General features: G+C 42.3%; 1 protein-coding gene across 3 annotated transcripts in view; it reads left to right on the top strand.

Annotated features, from left to right (window-relative positions):
• Positions 1-25,760, top strand: part of ASTN2 (astrotactin 2) — an 855,422-nt gene that overhangs the window by 683,386 nt on the left and 146,276 nt on the right. For all 3 annotated transcript variants that reach the window (XM_082697137.1, XM_082697136.1, XM_082697135.1), the window contains 2 exons: positions 23,545-23,678; positions 25,197-25,345. In XM_082697137.1, the coding sequence (XP_082553263.1) occupies positions 23,545-23,678; positions 25,197-25,345 (283 nt within the window). The remainder of the gene's footprint in view (positions 1-23,544; positions 23,679-25,196; positions 25,346-25,760) is intronic.

Here is a 25,760-nt window from a genome sequence, read left to right as displayed (position 1 = left end):
ACCAAGGGTATTAATTTGGGGACTGCAGGTCTCTGATATTGAAGGGTCTTTGGATCTCTTCTCAGAAAATTATGCCAAATTATATATTTTAAAATTCTTTTTCCCAGCAACAAAGATCCATGGCATCCACACACTTCCTAAATGTTCTAGACCCAAACATGGTAGAAGACTTATATAAGATGACCAGTTAGGGTTCCCACTACAGAAGTTTATCTATGAGATGGCTGGGAGTGTGGGGACTCAATTCAAATAATTTTAGCAAATATTTATGAGGGTCTCCTCTAGGTCAGGCACTATTCTGGGCATTTGAGATACATTAGAGAACAGAACAGGCATATATTTCCACCACCTGGAGACTTAATTTCTATGGGGGCATGGTTGGGAGACAAAAAGCAATCAGAATAGTAAATAATATTATATATTAGAAGCTGAAGAGAAAAAAGAAAAAAGGCAAAGCAGAACAAGTGAGATCAAGATACCTAGTGGGATGTGGGGACTTGGGTTTCAGAGGGTCGCCAAGTCCTTCAGAATCCATCAGGATGGAGATGGAGGAGGCATTTGTTAAAAAGTCAGGTTCCTGGCTTCATCCTACGATTATTTTTCTCTGGTGGGGTGAGGCTGGGAATCTTCATTTTCACAAGCTTCCTAGGTGATTCTGAAACACTCTGAGCTTGAGAACCACTCACTAAAACCATGGTTCATATATCTCTTTCATTCTGAAGTTCCTTCAGGGAATTCCTTGTTTAGGGATTAGGAAAGTCAAGTACTTTTAATCTGGCCTAAATCTCTGCTATTGTGGGGCCACTTCCTCTCCATCTCTGTGCATTCTGAGGAGGTGCCCTGGCCAGAAACCAGACTGTCAGGCAGTCCTTGGCAAGAGGGAAGATCAAAGAAAAGAGGGAGAAATAATCCATGTCTTACTCAACACGCTCATGGTCAATTACAAAAGAGGAACTTAATGCTTGGCTTGCCTACTTGCAAAACTGGAAAACGTAGCTCTTTCATGCGACCAGAAGACTACCAGCTTCAATAAGACATCAGAGACATACAGACTTAGCAAATGCAAACATTTTTGCATGTCAGAGCACAGGGCGTCCTCTCCCTACCCGTGCCCTATAGGACATTGAATTCAGTTAGCAAATGTGATAAAAAAGGGAATGGTATAATGTCTTTCCCTTGTACTTTTCATAACAATCATTTACTAAGCACTTCAGTTGGGCCAGGAACTCAGCTCAAGCCCTTTATTTACTTAGCTCATTGAACCCTTTCATGAACCCCATATGGTGGGTATTATTACTGTCTTTATTTCCCCATTGTGTAAACTGAGGCATGGAGAAGTTAGACTACTTGCCCCTAGTTCCTAGAAATAGGAACTGGTAGAACCATGGTTTGACCTGAGCACCTGAGCTTTTTTCTCATTTTGCTATACTCTCTATTAGCTACTTCCCTTCAGCTTTTTAAATGATCATAAACAGAAGTCTAATGTATATTGAAGACACTGTCACTACGTAATACCTTCTTCAGCTACGGTATCTTCATTTCTTTATCTAATTTCCAAAATTTTTGAAAAAATTGGCTACTTCTACTGTCTATACTGATTCACTTGCATTCATTCCAGGGTTGAATCCCTTCATGTGATGGAAGTAGAATGGCTTCTCATTTATAAGTCTTGCAGACACTACAGTTGCCATAAAAGACTGTCTTTTTTTTTTTTTTTTAAAGATTTTATTTATTTATTTGACAGAGAGAAATCACAAGTAGACGGAGAGGCAGGTAGAGAGAGAGGAAGGGAAGCAGGCTCCCTGCCAAGCAGAGAGCCCGATGCGGGACTCGATCTCAGGACCCTGAGATCATGACCTGAGCCGAAGGCAGCGGCTTAACCCACTGAGCCACCCAGGCGCCCAAAAGACTGTCTTTTTTGATAGTGTTTTCTATCTCAGTTTTTGTAATTCTGAAACCAGTGAGATATACTTGATACTTTTTTTCCTTCCTGCACTCATCCTCCCAAAACTACCACCCATTATCAAATCCTATAGATTCTTTTTTTCTTAAGAACTTCTCAAATAACTTCATTTTTACCCAGTTTGGTTCAAGTTTTGCCTGGACTATTGTAATTGCCTCCCCATGGGCTAATAATGATCCCTGCTCTTTCTAGTTAATTTTCTTCCTTGTAGCCAGAGTGAAATTTTCAAAAACTAAAACATACTTTCATCACTTTTCTCATTCAAACACTTAACTGTCTTCCAGTTCTTTAGGATCAAGACAGAGGTGCTTACTGTGGCCTGCATGGAGCTCCTTAGACTGGCCCTTCCAACTTCTTAAAACTCATCTTACCTCTACCCTCCTTGCTTTCTGTTTTCTAGTCACTGGCAATCTTCCAGTTTCTGGAAAGGCTAAACTTTGTCATGCCAAAAAGTCTTTGCAAATGCTATTCCCTCTAATTGGCATGCATGTCACCCATCCCCCTCCTTTTCTGAGTTAACTGCTACTCCTATACCAGAATCCCACGGAAGCTTCCAGGTTTGATAAGCTCCCCATTTATTTATGTACTTTGAGTCCTTTTTTATCTTTCTTCCATAGCGGTTATCAACGTTTCTAACTATTATTATTATTTATTATTATTTTTTTAGAGAGAGTGAACACTTGCGAATGGGGTAGGGGTTGAGGGAGAAACAAAGAGAGAAGCGGAGAGAGAGAATTTTAAGCAGGTTCCATGCAAGCGCACTCGGGCTCCGTCTCCCAACCCTGAGACCAGGACCTGAGCCAAAAATGAGAGTCAGACACCTCACCGACTGAGCCACCAGGAGCCCCTCAGTTTCTAATTATACTTTTATGTTTTGTAATTCATTAATGCCTGGGTCTCCTCCTCCTTCATATTTGGTTATTTTATTTTATGATGACAGATTGCCAGTGAGGGAGGAAGAGCAGGTGAACTCAGAGATGAAGGCATTTAGACAAGCATGTAGTGCAACCATAGTCTACTTCTTGATTCCTTTCTGCTTCGCTTTGCTAAGGTAGTGGACTCTGTGTTTGAGCATTCCCAGTAACAGCTTGCTTTGTGACCCCAGGCATCCTTTTCCCTCACTTCTAGAATATCCTTCTTGATATTGAGTCAAATGGTTGTCCTCTACCTTGCGGGGGTGAACCCATGAGACCAGGGTCTGGGGAAACTTTTGCTCAGCATTGCACCAACATCTTCTGATATCGTGCCTGACTCATAGTAGAAATTCAGTAAGTTCTCAATGAGAATAGATGAATGAATGAGTGAAAAGTGAATGAGTTACCAATTTACTTTCATATACACTGGCCCCCTTAATCCTCTCAGGAGGCCTATGATGGTAGCAGTGTTTATTTCCATTTTACAGATAAGGAAACTGAGGCTCATAAAGGACAGGTACCCCCTGAAGCCTCAAAGGGCTAACACATATCAGAACCAGGACTGGAATCCCTTTCTAGTTCACCCACAGCCACTCATCCATCACATGATCATGTAGAGACTGCCCCAGCCAGGGCGGTGCTGGGCTTCCAGGAACAGAACAAGCTGTAGGCCCCATCCCTTCTGGAGCTTAGCCCTGTTCACTGGGGGCTCCTCTTGGGTCTAACAACTTCAGTCAGCAGTGATGCAAAGGACCCAGAAAGAATTCACAAACAGTTCTACTCTCTCCTCTGTTTCTCTCTAAGAACCAAAAAGTTGTTCCAGATGTGTCTCACAATTCACCAGGCAGATGCAGCTGAAAGCAGCGTTGAGTTTGTACGGTTACAGAGTCAGTCTCTGCAGTGCCTTCTCCGGTCAACAGAGTGATGTTATCCCTAGTGTTTCTGAGTAAAAGGGTTCCAGTCTATAATCTCAGGTCCAGGGAGCAAGAGAAAACCTTGAAGAATAGGGCTTTTCCTGGGACCACATGTTTCTTTCCTTTTTCAGCTTCATCTCCACATATTCTCATTTTGGAAGACACTGTTAAATTCCCTGGGTCTTCTGCTACCCAGCCCAAAACAATTCAGTTTAGAAAACTATAATGTATACAAGAACAGAGAAACTAGTGAAATGAACTTCCCATATACCTCTCACCTTCCAGCTGCAATAGTGATCAACTCACACAAAACATGTCACCTTCTGTCTCATCTCAGATATTGTTATTTTATGTGTAAATGTTCAAGTCGACATTTCCAAAAGATAAGGGCTGAAAAAAAAATAGCGTCAGTACCATTACCATTACCATGTTCTCCAAATTAACAGCTCCTCGATCCCGTCAAATATCTAATCATTGTTCATATTTACTGAATTATTTTTAAGTTTGTTCTAGTTTGTTCAAAGTGGGATCTAAATAAGATACAAACACTATCATTGGTTGATAAGGAAGTTTCTTTTAACGTATACGTTCCTTCCTTTATATCTTTCTCTTCTTATTCCTTGTGTTATTTTATTAAGGAAACTCATCATTTGTCCAGCGGAGATCCCCGCAGCCTAGATTTTGCTCATTAAATCCCTCTGGTATCATCTAACATGTTCTTCTGCTCCTGTATTTCTTGTAACTTGGTAGTTAGGTCTAGAAGGTTGACTAGGTTTGATCTTTTGGTGGTCTCCCACAGCCAGTATTGATATACCCATAGACCTATGTGATCTAATAGAATAACTTGAGCTTTCTAATCTAGTAGTTAAAAGTTTGCTTTTGATGCTGGTCAAATCTGTCATCAAGTCTTGGCTGCTCTTTGTTTCCTATGTGACTTTTGGCAAGGAATTCTGAACCTTAGCTCCCTCGGATGTGAGGTGGGGTTAATAATAATAATAATACCTAATTTCTGAGGTTATTATATTAAATGAGATGGGCATCTAACATACTTAGCCTTCTGCCTGGTACATGGTAAGTGCTGAATATAGACAAGTTCTTACTTGTCTTCTCCTCCCGTCCTGTTCTTTCTCTTCCTTTCCTTTCTCCTTCTCCACATTCCATTATTTTATTTTATGATCAAAATAATGCTTATAAGAAGGAAAGAGCAGGTGGGCTCAGAAGTGGAAGGGATTATCCAGGCATCTAGTCCTATCCTAGTCAATTAATTCTTTGCTACCAGACCCTACAAGAGTCTGTATTTGAATATTCCAAGTAAAGCCTGCCCAATAACCCTTAAGCAGCTTGTTCACTTGCTACTAGAATGTTTTGTTTATTGAGTAAAAATACTTTCCTAAATATTTCCTATTCTTGTCTCTAGTTCCATTCATCAAAACTATACTGAAATAGACTTACCCACTGACTTACTGAACAGAGCATATACTTAAGAATCAAAGAGATGAGGGTTCTAATAGCTTTGGTACAAAATTCCTTTGTGTTTTTGTCACATTACTGAAGTTTTTAGGATTCTGTTTTCTCACCAGTAAAATGGGTTTCACAATGTTTACTTTATAGAATTGTTTCTAAGGTAGCTAAAATAACAAATTATTAAGGAAAAATAATCTATTGCTGCTTAGTAGCAATGTTTAGCACACAGAAGTAGATCAGTAAAAATCCGTCCTCTCTCCTGGTTCTAAGTGACAGTTTTCTGGGTATGTGGAGATGTTTTAGGTCTTAGTTCTGGTAAGCATCCTCTGTTCCTTCAATAACTTTCCATGAAATCAGTCTGTTCTTAAATCTGACTCAGCTTTACCCCAGCCATCTTGGTTATTAGCCTCTGAAAGAACTCCGGTATGTCTATTGTCCTTCTTAATGATGTATGATTTATGAAGAAAGAAGTTAGAACACAAGAGGCTGCTTCAGTTGCCTACAGAATTAAGGATAAAATCCAGGTCTCTTGCTTCCAGACTTCTGGATTTGTCTTGGTCACAATAGCTTCTGTCTTTAGTGTCATGTATATAGTAAGCATACAAAGCATAACTTCTGAGTGGTGAAAGTACTGAGGTTCAGAAGGAGAAATCTCTTGTCAATGTCCCACAGCCAATAGTTCTGGAACCAGGATTTAAACATGTTTCTCAGGTTCTATAGCCTGTAGTTTCAATATGTAGGCTATAGAGACTGCCTCATCATTGTCTCCTTTCTCTGCACTTTGACATAGGCCAGCCTATTGTGTCATCAAATAACCTTTCTTGGATTCTACAGTCTTTCCTGTCACTATCTTTTTCTTCACTTTTCTTGGGTGGTGAAACTTCTGCTCTGGTTCCAACTCTTAGTCACTTCTCAGCTTCTTGGAAGTTATTCCACTACCTAATTGAAGTTCTTGTCTCAGAACTCAACAAAGACCTCTTCGTCCTCCTCATCCTCCTCTAGTGAGATGTAATAGATGGATAACAGTATATTGTTCTAGGTGCACAACATAATGATTCAACATTTGTGCACATTGCAAAATAATCACCATGATAAGTCTAGTTAATAATGAACATCCATTATCACATAGTTATAATTTTTTTTGTGTGATGGAAACTTTTAAGATCTATTCTCTTAGCGTCTCTCAGGTATACAATTCAGTATTCTTAACTGTAGTCACAAACCTATACATGACATTCTCAAACTTAAGTGTTTTATAACTGCACACTTCTACTTTTTGACCTCTTTCATCCATTTTCCCCACCCCAGTCTCTTGCCTCTGAGCAGCCTCTCTTTATCTATGAGCTTTTTTTTCCTTAAGATTCTGCATACAAGTGAGATCATATGGTATTTGTCTTTCTTTCCTTGACTTATTTCACTTAGCATAATGTGTTCAAGGTCCATCCGTGCTCGTCTGGCAAGATTTTATTTTTTATGGCTAAATGATATTCGTGTGTGTGTTTGTATATACACACGCCCTACACTTTCTTTATGCATTCCCCCATCGTGGGCACTTAGGTTTTTTTCATATCTCGTTATTACAGATAATGTTGCAGTGAACATTGGGATGCACGTATCTATTTTGAGTTAGTGTTTTCACTTTCTTGGATAAATACCCAGAAGTGAAATTGCTGGCTCATGCAGTAGTTCTGTTTTTAGTTTTTCAGGGAAACTCTATACTGTTTTTTCCATAGGCACTGCACCAATTTACATTCCCATTAACAGTGCACAAGTGTTGCCTTTCCTTCCTATCCTCACCAACACTTGTCACTTCTTAACCTTTTTTGATAATAGCCATTCTGACAGCTATGGAGTGATTCAACAAAGACCTTGTTAACTCAATCCAAAACCCTGTTCTTAATTCTTTCTTAGAAGCATCAGTCTACTCTTAAATGAGCTTGGGCCTGACTCCTTCAAATTTAGTTTGCTCAGTCCAAATCTTTACCAGAAGTTATTATTTCCTTTCAATAATAGAGGGGATGCCAGGAAAAGGAAGCATGGTCGCTGCTTTGGGATTGAGGAGTACACATTAGTGAGGTTTTGCCCATCCCTCCCTATTGTTACTTTCATAGTTTTTTCTCAAATTTTCCGATATTTATTTTGAAGGAATCTGGAGAAACTATAGATATAGATATGTTCACGTAGTAGTTATATATTGGTGTGTGTATGTATGTATGTGTGTGTGTGTGTGTGTATGTTAATATGTGTTTTATATTCAGGTGGTATTATCTATATTCGGGGTAAACAGACATCAGTGAAATTTTGAAATTTTAGGCATTTTAGTGAAATGTCATTGAGAAGGTTCACATTTAGGAGTCAACTAGATCTAGATCGGATTTTCAGATTTTGTGCTTACCTATTGGATAGTATTGTACAAGTAGCTTATCCTACCTGAGTTCCAGTGTCCAGTCTATAAGAAGATTTGCTTCCTAGGATGCTTCTGGATACTACATAAGATGATAGATGCAAAGGAAAGAAGATTCAAGAATGAGATAGACCTAGGCTTACATTCTTATTTTGTCACACACTATGGAGATATAAGTTAATTACTCTAAATCTCAATGATGATAATCTGGGGATGATGTAACTCATAGAATTATTGTTATCTTAGCTAATGTTATGTATATAAATCACTTTAGGAATGCCTAGTACGATTAAAAATTTGATCAATGCTAGTTCCAGCTTCTTTCCTCTTTCTACATCTTCAACTTCCCCTTCCTTCTCTTTCTTTTCCTCCTTGTCTCTTCTGCTTCTGCTCTTGCCATTGATAAAACATTCAGCACAGAGTAGGTATACAGTTAATAGTAATTGCCTTACCCTCCGACATCCTTGATTAAAAAACCAGACGTGTAGTTACTTCACAGAAACTAGGAAAGGCATACCTCCCCAAAGGCAAAGATAATCTTAATGTCTTTTTGGCAGTTGGTTCTAGTAATTTATTTTTCCCCATGGAAAAAATATTAAAAAGAATAAAAATGATTTTGAGGATAGATGTGCCTAGAGTAACTTTTGTCCAAAAGTAATTGTAAATAATAACTTTACTATGTTCATAATAGATAATAATAATTCACAAGGAAGTATGTTGCTTCCATGTAGAAAATATCCAAGTTTAGGGCTTTATCAACATTCATATGATTGTCAAATATGTGTGTGTGTGTGTGTGCATGCGCGCACACATGTAGAGACATGTATAGCTCTGGCATCATTTTAGGTACTTTACAAATGATCCTTAAACATTCCTTACTGCTGTAGGCATTAATGTACCCCCACTTTATACATGTGGAAATGCAACGTGGAGTTGAAGTCACTTTGTCAGTTTGCTTAGGGATAACACTCAAATTTGAACCCAGGAGTTTGGTTCCAAAGACCATACTCTTAACCTCCATGTCCTGTTGTCCCTCCAGCATGTATAACATCATTTTATAGGTTAAGGGATCTAGACGTCAGAGTCCCAATATACCATGATGGAACTGTGACTACAGTGAATGGGATAGGTATCCCCCTTTTCATAACCCCCCCAGCTAAATTTCCAAGTCTCCCTTTCAAAGGCAAAGATGGGCTTAGTATGAGTCTAGACTAAGCATGTCCCCTCCTGTCCTCTGACCTTTCTTTCCCTGCCCCCACCCACAGGCCCAAAAATGGAGGCCTCAGCAGCTGGGGCAACTACTTCCTTCAGATGCCTCCTAAGGGAAAATGGGCGTACTGGAAAAATGAGGTCACAGTGGCCACAGAAGGGAAACTTTGCAGTCCTTTTCTCACCATTAACTTAAGCTAACATTTAGTGACATAAACTCCACAATTTTGGACAAATCTTCCAATTGAAACCTTCCCACCCGCCTCTCATCTCCAGATGTTCTCACCACAGGGGAGAGGAGTTACTATCTGTTAAAGGACAGCAGGCCTTAGAAGACAGGTCTTGCCTGATGGGTGGAGCTGGGAGCCTTGGCTAAAAGCTTCCCTTAGGAAAAGTGTGAGTTCCATCCAGGTTTTCCCTTCTAAGACTAAGTGGGCCAGGAGCAACGCCTTGTAGGAGACAGGCTGAGAGGCGGAGCCGTTCTCTGAAGAACTTGGATTTGTACAAGACTAAGAAGCCCTTGGCAGTTCAAGGTCACAAGGCAAGATGCCTTGGGAAGATGACTCATGATTAGATGGATGAGGCTACTGATATGGCTGTGTCTTCTCCCTGGAGTTATAACTGATGTTTCCTGTTGCTCATAATTGGTCTGCTATTCATCACTTTCACAACTGCTATCAGCTCAGTGACAGGCAGGACAAATGATCTGGAGATAGTTTAGAACAATGTAAGCGAATCTATTGCCCTGGTGACTGAGAAGGGCCTGCTAGGATAACACAGATTAGACATCTGAAGAGCTCCCAATCTTCTGTTTCTCGGAGTTCGCCACTCATCCACACTTTGTCATGCAATGAACATTTATGGAGTACCTACTCTCCGCCAGGTCTGGTGCAAGGATCTTCTGGTAAAATAAGGCAAGGAAAAGTTCAGTGGAGCGAATAGTCATACAGATCAATAATTCAGTAAAATATTGTATCTTACTAGCAGATATGTTGTTGAAGGTGCAATGATAGCCTTCAGTTCTGCGGGGGCGGGAAAGGTAAGAAAAAACGAGTTTCCAGAGAAGATTGCAGTTGTGGTGGGTCTTAAAGTATGAGTATGACTTGACCAAACATAGAATGAAGGAAAAGCATTTTAGGCTGACATAAGTTTGCTGCTTGTCTGGTCCTTGTTGTAAGTGGTTTAGGGTAGCTGGCACATAGGACTGGGGCAGACTGCAGTGGTAGGACATGAGGCTAGAGGGATTGTTGGACATCTCCGTGGGAAGGGCCCTGTATGCCTGTATACTTCTCTTGGTCAAGGCTCTTTTATTGGTAAGAAGCAGAAGCCCACTGAAACATCCTAAGCAGCAAATGGAGAAAATACTATAATGATATATTGATTTTTCATGTAACCCAAGAACAGAGAACAGAGACTCCCAAGATCTAGGAAGCCACTCTCAGCAGTAACTCCAGAGCCTGCCATCTCTGATTTTCTCTCTTTCTTTAACTCTCTGCTCCTTACATGTTCTGGTCTCTGTGAATGTAGTTTAAGATGTCAAAACCCCATAGCCAAGTCTAGCTTTTTATCTCATACCCGTTCAAGCACTTACAGACGAACAGCCACTTGAATCTAATCATTAGGGGAAAAAATGGACCTAATTGGTCCAATTTAGGCCAAGTAATGAATTTTGGTCCCACCACCTTTGGCTAAAGCGACAGGATTATTTTGTTCAAATATGCCTGCCAAACTGTTTGCTGTATCCGATACCTGAAAGATATCTATTGAAATAAAATCCCATAGGTTTTTATTCTCAAACTGGAGTACCTTAACCCAGGGGGATATACTCTGATATGCCAAGATATATCCAAAGCCATAAGATAAGGAGATAGGAGATTCTTGAGCTAATAATATATATAAGAATCACCTGGGAGTATATGAAATCAGATTCTGGATAAGCACTCCCAGGATTCTGTTTCAGTGTGGCCAAGTTTGGCCTGGGAATCTGAATTTCTGGTAAGAACTTCAGGTCATTACGAAAGGCAGAGGCCCAGAGATCAAACGTGACAAACATTTTTTCGGGGAAAATTTCATTGTTTCAATATTAAAACTGACTCAAGTGTATTGTAGAGTAGAATATGCAGCTTGCATAAATATTTAACAAATGGAGCGAATAGTCATACAGATCAATAATTCAGTAAAATATTGTATCTTACTAGCAGATATGTTGTTGAAGGTGCAATGATAGCCTTCAGTTCTGCGGGGGCGGGAAAGGTAAGAAAAAACGAGTTTCCAGAGAAGATTGCAGTTGTGGTGGGTCTTAAAGTATGAGTATGACTTGACCAAAATTACCAAAGTAATTTTGCACTGGTCCCTTCTGGTATTTGCTATGTTTTGTGTGAAAAGCTGATAAAAACCCTTCTATATTTTACAGGAGGATATGGAGGGGTTTAAAAGTTGAGAGCTTTGGCTCTTAGATCTCCTGGACTGGTCTTAGAAGTAAAGTTAGCCTGTGATAAAAGCATGGAAAAGGTTAAAAACACAGAATTATCCTAAGGCCCTGGGCAGAAGAGGAATCTTCTAAGCTAAGGCCAAAAGGGACAAGATATACAACAAGATTAAGTTTCTTAACATTCATTATTTTATGATAGACCAATTGATTAATCAATTACAGCTCCGGCTCTGTGTCAGGTGCTAGGGATTAAATAACAAACAAAACAGACAGGAGGGCTCCAACCTCAATTTGTACACAATCTATAAGGAAAGACAGATAAGCAATGAAACAGACAATAAAATTCCACACAGTAAAATAAGTTTTATGGTAGGGGGAGGTGGACGAAGATGCGTTACAAAGGAAGAGTTCTATCCCAGCTTTGGCTGGGGGGGGGGGTCAAGGAGGTGGTTTCCAAACTGAGACTTGACAGATTAGGCACTGGGGGAAATTATGGGATGGGGGAAGAGTTCCAGGAGTGGAAATAGCATATAAATGGCTAAAGGTGAGATAGCACGGCTGGAGAATAGTGTCTAAAAATAGTGGTGGCAAGAGGTGATGCTGGAATGAGAAGCAGAGATGTGAAGGGCCTGATATCAGCATGAAGACCTCCAAATGACTCCTAGCCACCTATGGGGATGTGGCCGAATCTGTGGCCAGGAGGCCAGTCATGGGGGGCTCAGGTCATCAGTGGTCCAGGGCCTCGTCTGCAAGCACCTGAGCTGGATGCCTGGGGAAGAGTTAGCAGGAGTTGGAGTAGCATCTGTGGGAGTTACAAATACTTTTAGCACTCATAGTATTGCCAGAAGGTTAGAGCCTCTGCAATAAAAATATTCAACACCCTTATTTTATAGACAAGATAGCTAAGTCCCTGAGAGGAAAGCAGACTTGGCCAAAGTTGCGCAGTTACTGACAGAGCTGGGATGAGCTCTCTTTCCTGAGTAGCTCTTGGGAGAGAGCATTGTGTCCAGCCTAGAATCTAGAGGAGCATAATATGGAGAAGACTCTGCCAAGCACCAGATCCCCAGGTGCCATGTGGGGGGAAAATAATTTCCACGGACACAGATGTTTGGGAAATGCTGTATTTTTTGCATTTCTTAGGGTCTCCCATTAACCATTAGTATATGAATGGCTCTGGAAAGTTCTATGTAGAGTAATCTTTCTTTCTTTCTTTTTTTTAAATATAGTCTTTTCCAAATTATTTGACCATAAAGACCACCTCTCCAAATACTCCCCACTGCTTTTTTTAAAACTTTAAAATCATTTAACATCCCATTGAATTCATATTCCTAGAAACACACTTTGGAGTGTTGTTTGGGTCAGTAAGGATTTAGGACTGAACAGAACAAGGTTAACCATTCACCCTGGCTTGTTCGGAGACTATGCCAGGCACCTCAAGCCCCACCTATCTTAAGCCTTTAGGAAAAATGGGGCAGAAAAGAGACATTCAGTCTTGGGAATCAGTCTGGTGTTTGAATCCTAACTCTGAATTATCCTAGGTTTGTGACGTTGTTCAAGTCCCTCAGTCCTACGTGACACAAACGTTTTTAAGTTTCAACCTTTTCAAAGATTTCATGGAGACAGCACAACGTAATATAGGGGCTTGTCTGAGGATTAAATTCGCTCATCGTGGTGATGCATTTAGGAATGGGAGGAGCTCGAGTTTGAATTTTGCTTTGGCGAATACTGACTTATGTCACAAAGGAAAGGAGCCCAAATTCCCTGTGGCCTCAGTCTCGTCCTCTGTATAAGGAGTGTGATAGGAGAACCCAAATCATGGCATTGCAGTACTGATAAAATGCTTCTCTGCCTGGCAAACAATGAGCTCTGTGTCTGGTGTATAGGTACCGCTCAAAAATGCTTCCTGTTATTTTTCATGCATTGAAGCCTTGAAACCTAGCGCTTCATCATCTAGATGAGATGGATGAGAACTGAAATATGTGGTGACCTGACAAGAAAAACAGCTCCTTTCTTGAGGATCATGTAACCTTATCATCTTGTCTCTGTACATCGTGAGAAACAGACAGCTGACAGTACCCCACACAGGAGCATCTCAGTGGGGTGACTATTTATTTTTCATTAGCAGAAATAGTGTGGCACGAGGGGGGTTTGGCTGCCTTCAAATGTCTTCCCTTATCACCCAGATGAACAAGCTGTTCGGTTGGGCTCTCATCATTCAGGGGAGAAGGCTTGCAAAGAGAAGTTTACCCTGACAGGGGAAATTAGGTGTCATTTCTGTGATTTATGGAGCCATAGATTGAGCTGCACAATTTCTCATATAGGAAATGGGTCCTTCCCAGTGAGTGTCCCTTCACTGTGTGGCCTTGTGCATAGAGCGATTTGACTTAGCAGGTGAAAATGATGCATGAGACAGGGGAAGTCAGGGGCCAAAGCTTGGGATTTAGAGTTAGAGACTCTGCTCTATTGTGTTCTATCTGGGGGACACTGGGCTGCCATCTTTTCTCTGACTCTACACTGGCTCATCTGTAAGGATCACTGCAGACAGTAAGAGCCACATACAGCAGGTACACGTTGTTGAGAGGCTTATGAGAGCTAACAGATGGATGCCCTAGCACCAGGCTAGAATTAGGATATGCTTAATAGGCGTCTCTACCTTTCATGCTACAATGCTTTTTCTTCAGAAGCCATTCATGGCATGCTCAAAGTCTGTGAGACCTCTTCTACAGAAAACATGTTAGCTGGCAGGAGGTTTTAAATATAGGCTTCATTTTCTTTTGGTCAGTTTTAGGTTCCTAGCAAAATGGGGCATAAAGTACAAAGAGTTCCCATGCCCCCTCCTCCCCTCCAAAATGCAGAGTCTCCTCTGCTCTACAAGCTGAAGACATTCCAGGTGACAGGAAGGCCCAGAGAGAGTAAATAACTTACTGAGGTCACATAGCAAGTTATTCAGAAAAGTTAGGGTCCCTGGGATTCTGCTGTCTTAGACTTTTTTCCTGCTCTATATCCACCTCCTGTGGAATTGTATTCATTCCTGTGGCTCCTATTACATTAAACCATATGACATTGCTGACATTTGACGGACGAAAATGGAAATTACATATGGCATTTTCATTGGTCTATTCCCATGGATCCAGTGAGAGATCACAATCTACACCAAAGGTGGAGGGATTCAGGGTATAAATAACATTAAAAAACATGGATTGTGTCCATCAAAGGTTATCTTTGGAGGCACAGGCTCTAGAGCTAGACTTCCTGCGTGCAAATACTGACTGTGTCACTGATCAACCCTATGTCCTTGGGCAGAAATGTAAAGTGGAATGTCACAGGTTGTTGGGAAAATTAAATGAGCCAATATATCTAACATACTTAGAGTTATTGTGAGGATAAAGTGTAACGGTGCTGGGCTTAGAGTAAGCGCTCAGTAAATGTTAAGTACTACTACTGATATCCTCTAGTTGCTGAGAATATTGCTTGCTCATAATGGTCAAGACTGAGAGACTGGGCTTCAGGATCCAATAACCTGAAATCAAGTTGTTCTACCACTGTATAGCCGGTGACTTCGAATAGTCCATTGTACCCTTTGAATCTCAGTTTCTTCATCTATAAAATGGGAATGGTAACAGAATCTGCCTCATAAGGTAACAGTAAGATGAAATGAGATAACATGTATTAAAGTGCTTAGTACGTTCTCAGTAAGTATTTTTATTAAGGTTGTTTCCTGTCCAGCAGCATTGCAATTAGTGGCTTGAAACCAGGTCCAAAGGAAGGCAGCCTCATATAGTGAATGTTATTGATACGAAAAACTTGGTTTATTTTCTGCCAGATTCTTGTGATGTAAATTTCGACAAGTCTCTTCCCCTCTTTGGGCCTCTTAGTCTGCAAAATTGTGACGGTTAGTATCACCTTTCAGGGCACTTCCTGATCTGATATATTGGGGATCTGTGACATTGTGCATGTGTGTATGCACGTCATGAGCCCTCTAGCTCCTGAGATATGTATGTAATCTAAGGTTTACTAAATCCCTTTGCTGGGCTCTTCCCCAGTTGCTACCTCCTCTAAGCAATGTTTCAGGATTGTTCAGAGGTGAATTACCTCCTGTCCCAGTTACTTATTGCCATGTAATCCCAGAAATTGTTGGCTTAAAACAATAGTGATCACTTTATTAGTCTCTCTAATGGTTCTATGGGTTGAGCTTCATAGTTCTTACCTGGGTCTCTCATGTGGTTGCAATCAGTTGGTGGCTACGGCTGGAGTTATCTTAAAGGCTTCTGTGCTCACATATCCAACAGATGACCCTGGATGTTGGCTGGGGACTGTTAGGTCTCTTGGCTGGAATACCTTTATGTGGTCTGTCCATGTGGTCTGGGCTTCCTCATAGCATGGTGGTTGGGCTCCAAGAGTGAGTATCCCCAGTGACCTGATGGGGAAGCTGTCAGTTTCTTAAGGCTTGGGGCCAGAAGTTGAAGCAGTAGTACTTCTTTTGGTTGCAGTTGTAGAGCCTGGACCCAAGGGGAGAGAACTTAGAACACTTCATGATGATGGAAATGTCAGAGATATCTGGAGCCATGTTTTAAAGTCACTATCCCTGCCTTCCTCCTCTGTTTGAGAATAAGAAGACTTAAGTCAACTAACATGATTCACTTCTTTCCTTACATGTGTTCCGACATAGACTGCTTAATTATGCAGTCGCAGATTTCCAACAAAATGACCAGCTAATCTCCTCAAGGTCCGGGCACACCAATATTTTTGGTTCTATTCTCAAAGAATGGGGGCTCCAGTCCCTGGCCTCCAGCTCCTGTAACTACCAGGGAAATGAGTGGTTGACATCTCCTACAGCCACTGCTAGGGAGTGTGGATGGCAAATGACCCAGGTAGGGTCTATCCCAGAGGTCCAGGCTGAGCTGGAGACCATTAGTTCTGCCTCCATGTGAACACTGCCATGGTGTCCTCTTCAGTGCTTCCTATGGTCATCAATCCTAGTCCCTTTGGACCAATCCGACGTATGGCACGGGCTCAGGAATTAGTCTCCCTACAAAACGGGGATGTCAGCGAGGCCCATCTCTCTTCCTATCATCTTTCTCTAGAGACCCAAGAGATTCTTATTGACCCAAGCACCCCCTGGAGAAAAGCTTTCCACCTACCCTCCTTCAAGCAGTAATTATAAATGTCTTCAGAAGAGATTTTACCTCCATATCCCACCCCGATGTACCTTCAGTGGTTTCATGGATATTTAGTCTTTTTATGGTGACCAGTTGCATTTCTGTCATCTTTTTTGCTAGAAAAGAAAAACAGTGGCAAGTGTATAATTTTAATACCTGGCAGAGCATCCTATTACATATCTATGGAATTCAACACATATTTTTGGGACCCTACTATGTGTTGCTCTTTTGCTTAGTGCTGGGGGCACAGATATTCGTCAAATACATTACCTCGGACTGGAGGAGTTCAGAGTATAAAAATCAAGAAGGACATAGAAATAAGCAAATCACAAGGAAATGTGAAATGGGCCAAAACTGAGTGGTGGTAGAGACAACATTTCTCAAGTGTGGCAGGGTCCTGGTGGACAGTTTCCTCAAATTCAACAAGGAGAAAAAATGGGGAAAGGGCATTTTAGAACAAAAGCACAGCATAAGAGAAGGCTTAGTATGTACCGGACCCTAGAGTGGGTACAGTGGGAAAAGCCACTCCTCTCCTTGGAGAGGAGCCAGGTGCTGAACAACAAAGGGTTTTGAATGTCAGGTTAAGAAGCAGAGGCTTTAACCGGAAGGAGGTGGGACTTTGAAGGAGGTGGAGATAGAGGGTGGAATCAGTATTGGTGTTTCAGAAAGCTGGGAAAGGAGGGTCTGGAAAAGGTGACATTGGAGCTCCAAGGCCAGTCCAGAGGCTATGACAATTGCCTAGAGAAGAGGATTGAACAGCCTCTGAGACCAACCCTAATGGCACCGTGGAAATAACGAAATCCATTAAGCTTTGAATGAAGACTTCAGGGCATCTTTTTCATCAGACAGACCAGAATCATTTCAATATCAAAAATAACAGACTTGGGGTCAGCCTCTGAATATGATTTTTAGTATAAAAATTAAGGCTTTGTAAGTATGGGAGTATGGAATTTAATTCACAGGTTTAGTGACATTCTATATAGATGGTCCCAACTCTCTTAATCAAATACAGGAGTATTAAATTTAACATTCTGAAGACATTGTCAGAATTTTAGAGCTGGAAGAACCCCTTCCTCGGTATTCCCACAGCCATCTGTGTGAATTATTTCATAGCATTTGAACCATAATCATCATGGTGATTATTTGTGTCTTCACCATTAAACCATGAGCCCTTTGAAGTTAGATGCTGTGTCTTGTTCATCTCATTTCTTAGCATCTAGGCAGCAGTTGGTGTGGAGTGGGAAGATCAGTGAATGTTTAGTGAGATTCACTAAACTTTCAAAAGGGCACCTGGGTGGATCAGTGGTTTAAAGCCTCTGCCTTCAGATCGGGTCATGGTCCCAGGGTCCTGGGATAGAGCCCCACATAGGGTTGCCTACTTGTGATCTCTGTCTGACAAATAAATAAATAAAATCTTTAAAAAAAAAATACATCTTTCTTGTCCTCATTTTACAGATGGAGAAACTAAGGCTTAAAGAAAGGAGTAACGCAATAATTTAAACTAGGCAAGTTCAAATAGGGAAGTAACCATCCAGTCAGAAATAAATCCTAGTTTATTTTGATTGCTTAACATTTTTGTGGCTGTTTTCTCCTCCTGACCAGTTTGGTTTGCTAGCTAATTAGCAAGAAGTTGGAAGCATTTCTTTGTTATGAAAACCAATGGTCATGCAAATGTAGTCCTTACCCTTGTTTAAGTACAGCATTTGTTTCTTAAGTCCCTTCATGGACTCCAAAGCCAGGAGTCAACAATGCCTCCAGTGTAAGGTTTCATTTTCCTCTGAGAACACACACACACGCATACGCACTCATGGACACGCACAAAAAACACATGAGCACGTGATCCAAACAGACCAGCTGAAAAGGATGTTTTGGATGAAATCTTGGCATTTATTATTCCTGTGTGACCCAGGAAGGTCCAGGGTGCCAGGATTCAGATGGACTTCGGTTCAAGTCGCTCCTCTTCCACTCTTACTTGCGAATGGGGATCGGACATCCATCTCCAAGGGTAATTTTAGGATTAAATGGAGGAATAGAATCATTTCATCACAAAGTTGCTCTCTCACCTTGGGCCAGCCCACGAGCCTTTCTGAGCCACTGTCTCTGATCTGCCCAATGGATTAGAGTAGATGATTTACAGAGTCCCTTGGAGTTGGAACATTCTATGATTCTCCTCCCCTGGGATCTAATTGGATTCAAGATGGGATGTTGCAAGGGCTGGAGACAGAAGGAAAGAGTGATCCTGCCGTGACACAATGCTGGCTTCTGCCGCCTAGCCAGGGCCCCTGCTTTGATGTAGGCCTTTTATCAGGGTGTGTTTGTGCTCTCTCCAGGGTTTGCCTGGCCATTGCACCAGTCCCCATTCTGTTCCTCTTGGCCTGGGAAAGAGCCAGTAGATGTGGAGACTCCCAGGCAGGATTTCTTCCCAAGAGCAGCTTGGATGGTGAAACTCACAGAGTCCAGAGAGATTTCCTGTTTTGTTTTCCACAAGCTCAAGCGACTATTGATTACAAAACACACACTCACACAAAAACAAAAGCACATACACAAAACAGGATGTTCTCTCTCCTCTCCTTGCTAGAGTCAAAGCGGTCTCTTACCATCTGGGTCACTTTCACCCACGGCCCTGGATTTCACCAACATAGTATTAAGCCCTTAGTGCTGCCTGGAGAGGTTACAGAATGTTAAGCCATGAGCCATTTTGCATGTTAATTTTAGTCAAGGGGAACCTGCATGTGGAGGGAGAGGAAGATCCATCAGTCAGCATGACCTCATGCGATCCCATTTGGTGTCTGTCGTCATAGGACCCCCACCCAGTGCTGAATAACAGACATTTGTTTCCAACATAGGTTCTGGCTTGTGGTAGGAATAGTGCTATGACTCTGTGCCAGACTCTGGCCTACATACTTTATGCAAACACTGAAAGAGATGTACTTAAATTAAAAAAAAAAAAAAAAAAATCTTGGGGCACCTGGGTGGCTCAGTGGTTTGAGCCTTTGCCTTCGGCTGAGGTCATGATCTCAGGGTCCTGGGATCAAGCCCCGCATCGGGCTCTCTGCTCAGCGGGGAGCCTACTTACCCCTCTCTATCTGCTTCTCTGTCTACTTGTGATCTCTCTCTGTGTGTCAAATAAATAAAATCTTAAAAAAAAAAAAAACTTGTTCACTTGACATTTGATTTTAACTAGGCCTCCTGTATTTGTATTTACAGAATCTGGCAACCTTACTTGGGGTCTCCCCCACTGCCTCACATGGTTTAACAGAAAAGGCCCGTGTTTGTGAGTCACAGAGATCTGGGTTGGGATTCTGCTTCCAGTATTTGGATTGCTGTGCCATCTGGGGAAAATCGTTTCACTGCTCTAATTCCTAGTTCTTATACCTGTAAATGAAGACCATGATTTTTAATTTAATTTTTTAATGGCCTTAAAGCATCTACACTTGTGTAATAGGTGCTTCATGAGCATTAGCTTTTATTATAATTCTTTTTTAAATGTCTTTCATCACTATGCTTAATTCAGGAGAAATGAGATCACTTATTCATTCAGCGGGCATATTGGAGCTTCCTTATCAGGGCACTGAGAGAAAAGTGGTGAAGGCTCACGCAATAGCATTCTCTTTTGTTTTTTTCCTCTAAAAACCTTTCTTGTTTCCTTTTGGCCCACAGTTTGGGAAAGGGATCTGGGGTGGTTAAAAAGCTGCCTGGTGGCCACAGGGAGAGGAACCACAGGTTGAGGCGTAGGGTGAAGCCACTGCAGGGGTGGGGGGGGGGTGCAGTGCCATGGAGGGTCCTCGAAGGCTGCAGGGCTCCAGAGGCTTCTAGTTGTACTTGTGGGTGAGCCTTTTAAAGAGATAGGAGCCCAGCTCAGTGGGGGAGGGGCGGGGCAGCAGAACCACAAGGTCAGTCAGGTGGTCTCCATCTTCTGGGTGAGTTTCACCTCCTCATCTGGGAAGTGGTTCACCAGGAAGTCCCCAAGCTGGGAGCCTCTTGGGCAGAACGCAGGGCTTTCAGCTCCAAAAGGGCCTGGTTCAGTGTCTTCTCCAGAACTACTGTGGCTTCTGCGGCACTAGAGTTTTACTCCACTCATCCTGGGAAGGCTTTTGAATGTTTTGGAGGAGGACGCAGCTGCTGGGCTGGTATTGCACCTTCAAGAGATGCTCGGTACCTTTGCGTTTCTCCTCAGTGAACTCACAGAAGTGACCCACCCCCTCCAGAGCCACATTGTCGAGGTGGAAAGAGAAGCCCAGAGGGAGGTAGGTGTCGGAGGCCCACAGACGCAGGTTGACCAGGTAGTTAATGACAGCCTGCACGTTGGTGCGGTAACTGACGAGTCTAGGAACTCGTATTTGACCAGCAATGAGGAGCGAAGCTCAGAATACAGTGTTGGCTGGTCCTGGAGATAGAGAATGGCTGAGCAGATGGTTCTGAAGGTTGTGACTGGAAGAGGTTGGAGGGTGGTCAGAGGCTGGAAGGAGGGGTGTCCTTGGGTCTGTTCTGCCCACTTTTTTTTTTCACATTAAAAAAAATAACATATAATGTATTATTTCCCCCAGGGGTACAGGTCTGAATCATCAGGCTTATACGTTTCACAGCACTCACCATAGCACATACCCTCCCCAGTGTTCATAACCCAGCCACCCTCTCCCCCACCCCCACCTCCCCGGCCCACAACCCTCAGTTTGTTTCCCAGGATTTAGAGTCTCTTGTGGTTTGTCTCTCTCCCTGGTCCCATCTTGTTTCATTTTTTCTCTCCCTACCCACTACGACCCCTTGTCCTGTCTCTCAAATTCCTCATATCAGAGGGATCGTATGATAATTGTCTTTCTCTAATTGTCTTATTTCACTTAGCATAATACCCTCTTGTTCATTCCACATCATTGCATATCTGCCCAAACATTATTGAAGCAAGACATTTGCAAGATGGCTGGGTGCGTTGCTGTAACAGCATTCTTGATACACACCTCCCCCTACATCTGTGTTTTGGGTCGCTAAGGATGTTGATCCCAGACCCACTTTGCACAAATGTGTTACACCTGAGACTTGACAATGGTGGAGGGAAAAAGTGACACCTGGCTAACCAGGTATCCTTGGATATAGGCAGTATGAAACTCTCATTTAAAAAGTACACAGCGGGGCGTCTGGGTGGCTCAGTGGGTTGAAGCCTCTGCCTTCGGCTCAGTCATGATCCCAAGGTCCTTGGATCGAGCCCCGCATCGGGCTCTCTGCTTAGCGGGAAGCCTTCCTCCTCCTCTCTCTCTGCCTGCTGCTCTGCCTACTTGTGATCTCTGTCAAAGAAATAAATAAAATCTTAAAAAAAAATAAAAAGTACACAGCAATAAACATAAAAGAAAAAGAAAGGACCTAGGGTTTGTTACCTGATAAAGGGGTAAGAGATCAATATTCTCTAATGTCCCTAAGTTCAAAGAAAGGTCTGTCAAACATTCTGAATCCCAGTGCCTTGAACATCAGCATAAATGGAGTGACTAAAGCATGACGCACACCTGAATCCGAGCATGAGCCTAATGATGTTTTTCAATGTCCATTTATTCATTCAGTAAATATTGACTGGATAATTGTGCCAAGTCCTCTGAGAATACTTGCTGGAATAAGGCCTGGCCTGTACCCTTGGTGTGAGCAGAATCTGTTGAATGAGACAGGCAAGAGAATGGGACAGTAGGCGTGGTCTAGTGTGTTATGATGTCCAGGAGAGGAGCGTGGTTCAAGGCTTAAGGAACTCCAGGTGTCGGATTCCTGGAGCAAAGGCATGTATCATTTAAGACCAGGAGAGTGAAATGGAGGATAAGAAAGGGAGGCAGGGAATATTCCAGCAGGGAGAAAAGATTTTTTTTTTTTTTGAAAGACAATGAGACACATTGCAATTATATAGAATGTTAGGACTTTTTTGTTTTGTTTTTAGTAGGGGAATGGATTAACTGGGCATAGGTATTACGGAGGGCATGTGTTGTGATGGGTATTACATGCAACTAATGAATCATTGAACACTACATCAAAAACTAATAATGTACTATACAGTAGCTAACTGAACTTAATGAAAAAAGCCATTAATTGAATGTTGATCATCATTTAGAGCAGGAGTCAGCAAACGGTGGACCTAGACCAAACTTAGCCTGCTTCCTGTCTTTATAAATAAAATTTTATCAGAACCCAATCATGCCCATTCATCTGAAGTATTATCTATGTCGCTTTCATGCTACAAGGGCAGAGCTAAGTAACTGTGGCAGAGACTACCTAGCAACAAAGCCAAAATTATTTGCTATCTGGCCCTTTACAGAAGCATCTGTTGTCCTAATTTAGAGCGCAGTTTCCATAAGCAGGAATTTACTGTTGGTGGGAATGTTAGTAGTTGCATGAGGTTGGAGGGGCTGACATGCAAGGAAAAATTAGAGTGGTGACTGATGATGCTGTAGAAGTGGTCAGGAGCTCAAGTAAGAAGCTTAGACTGTATTCTGGGAACCACGAGGAACCTCTGAAGGTTTCTATGCAGGGAAGCATGTGGTCAGCACAGCAAGAGGCAGTGACTACACTTGGTATGAAAGCACAGAGTAGTATATAGAATCATTGAATACTCATATTGTACACTGGAGACTACTATGACACTGTTAATTATACTTCAATTTAAAAAAAAAGAGTTTGAGGGAGTTTCTGGAGCCACACTGCTTTCCTCAGATCCCAGCACCATCACTTTACTGGTTGTGACCCTCAGGCCAGTTACCTCCATGTGTCTTAATTGGTAGAAGGGGAAATGATGATAATAATGATAATATCTATTGCACGGGAGTGGAGAAAATTAAATAAGTTAATTCAGGTAGAGTACCAGGCCCCAGAGGAGGTTTTCAGTCATTGCTGCTGCTACCATCCTGCCTCAATGATCATTCCGGCTACTGGGGAGAGAATGGTCCAGAATGGGAGAACCTGGTGGTAGAGTGCTAGGTGTTTGGGCAGGAGATGGTGTCCTGTGCCTAGGTGGATCGCTGTGAAGTTTGGGTCAGCTGCTGTCGTGGTTGCTGGGACCTTCACTCTGAATATCTCCACCATGGTCATCATCATCTCTTCTGCCCTCCTTTTTTCCAGGCCTTCAAGAGTGCACTGATGAGCTCCTACTGGTGCTCGGGGAAAGGGGACGTAATCGATGACTGGTGCAGATGTGACCTCAGCGCCTTTGATGCCAATGGGCTCCCGAACTGCAGCCCCCTCCCGCAGCCCGTGTACGTATGTATGGTCCCTCTTCCTTTGGCCACCCCTTTCCATGGACTCACAGTTCTATCCTTCCAGCCCAGGCCATGACTTGCTTCTGTTTCCAGAGCATGTCACCAGATCCCTAAAGTCTCTGGAACCTACCTCTTTGAGAAAGCAGGAAGTTTTGGCAGAATAGAAATCTGCTTTTTTAAATGATGCCCTGGGTTTATGTTTACTTCTTCACTCATCTGTTCAGAACGGGTTTACCGGGCACTGACTACTGGTGGAAATTGGGGCCACTGAGAAAAAGAGAGTGTAGAACCTTTTCAAAGAAATGTCATTTCATTTATTCATTCAACACATAATTTTTGAATACCTGCTATGTGTCAGACACTGAGAATTCATCAGTGAGCAAGATAGTCTGTGCACTTGGGGAGTTGACCATTTAGTGAGGGGACAGCTGGGCAAAAACAGGAAAAAATGATACAGTTTAAAAAGTTGATAAAAATATGAAAGAAAAAAAGAAGTGTTGGAAGAGAGAAGAATGGGTGTTCGCTGGAGGGGAGGGAGTTAGGGAAGTCTCTCTAAAAAGACCTAAATGGGAGTAGTTTTCCAGACGACAAATGGCACCAGTCATGGTTCAGGCAAACGGAAGAGCCCATGTGAAATCCCTGATGTGGTAAATGAACCATTTGAGGACACTGAAGGAGACCATCTGGACTGATGGAGCAGGGTTAAGACAGACAATGCTGTGAGGAGCATAGGCGAGTGAGGCAGGAGCCAATATGGAGGGACCAGAGTCCTTTAACACCCCTCTGTGTGTGTGTTGGGGAGATTACACTGTAAGATAGTTCTTGAAGAGGTACTATATTGTGTAGTGGAAACAGAGAAGGAATCTGGGCTGGGTATAAGCAAAATTACTACCATCATGGTTCTGTCCCCAACTTGCTGGGTGATTTTTTGCAAATAATTTTCCTTTTCTGGGCCTTACTTTCCCATCTTTGAAATGAGGTGATTGCACTTCCCAGCCTCGAAGCATCTTTCCAGTTATAACCTTCAATCATTCTGCTCTGTCTTAGCATGTAAAAGGATATTCTGGGACTCCGACCCTCTCTGAGGAAGTATTGATTTAAGGATATTAAAGAGTTGACTGCTCTATTGGATTGGAAAGAATGACAAGAGGGGTTGAGGCTACTGTGTTTGAAGGCATCATCAATTTAATTGATGATGAAGCACTGCTGAGAATACAGTTTAGACAAATGGAAAGCTAATCAGTTTTCTGTGAGCATGTATTATGGGCTTGGATTAATTTATTGGATCCCACATTGATCCTGAAAGGTAACTCTTCTCAACCCTGCTTTATGGACAAGGAAGGGGAGGCTGAAAGAGGTATAATGAATTGCCAGCGTCCATACAAAGGCTGGTTGGTGGGTCAAAACAGGACGTGAGCCTGAATCCTGGGCTTTTCATCTTGAGATATGCAGACTCTTTGAGGGAGCAAACCATACTGCTGGAGAACAACCAGCCTTCCCTGTCCCCCTTTCTAGGCTTCGTCTGTCCCCAACAGTAGAGCCATCCAGCACGGTTGTCTCCTTGGAGTGGGTGGACGTTCAGCCAGCAATTGGGACCAAGGTCTCGGACTATATTCTGCAGCACAAGAAAGTGGATGAGTACACAGATACGGACCTCTACACAGGTAAGTAGGAAGCCCGTGACTTCCCATTTTGTTAGGATAGTGTGACAGAGGAGAGAAATGGATTTTCCAAATGCCTTTGGAGACTTAGTCTCATCTGACACGGGAAGGCATTTGAGGTTTCATTGTTTAGTGATGGTCACCTGATGCCCAGGCCTGTGGGGTTCTTTTTGTTTGTTTGTTTGTTTATGGTTTTCAGTAGGGAATGATAGTAAATTGTAACTGAAAAACTTTCTGATTCTCTGAGTTCAACCCTCAAAGTCCTTGATCAAAGGGTTAGTTAATTCAGAAGAGGATTTAACCTTTTCTGCTTGGAAAGGCCTAGATGTCACATATTTGAATACCTGAATCTGAAATATATTCTCTCTAGGACTGAAGTCAAGAAAATGAAGGAATTGCCTTTTCTAGTGAGAGTGAG

The sequence above is a fragment of the Mustela nivalis genome (genome assembly GCF_964662115.1).
Source record: "Mustela nivalis genome assembly, chromosome: 13".
NCBI lineage: Eukaryota > Metazoa > Chordata > Mammalia > Carnivora > Mustelidae > Mustela > Mustela nivalis.
Note: the sequence above shows the minus strand (reverse complement) of the source record. Positions and strands in the feature narration are given on the sequence as shown.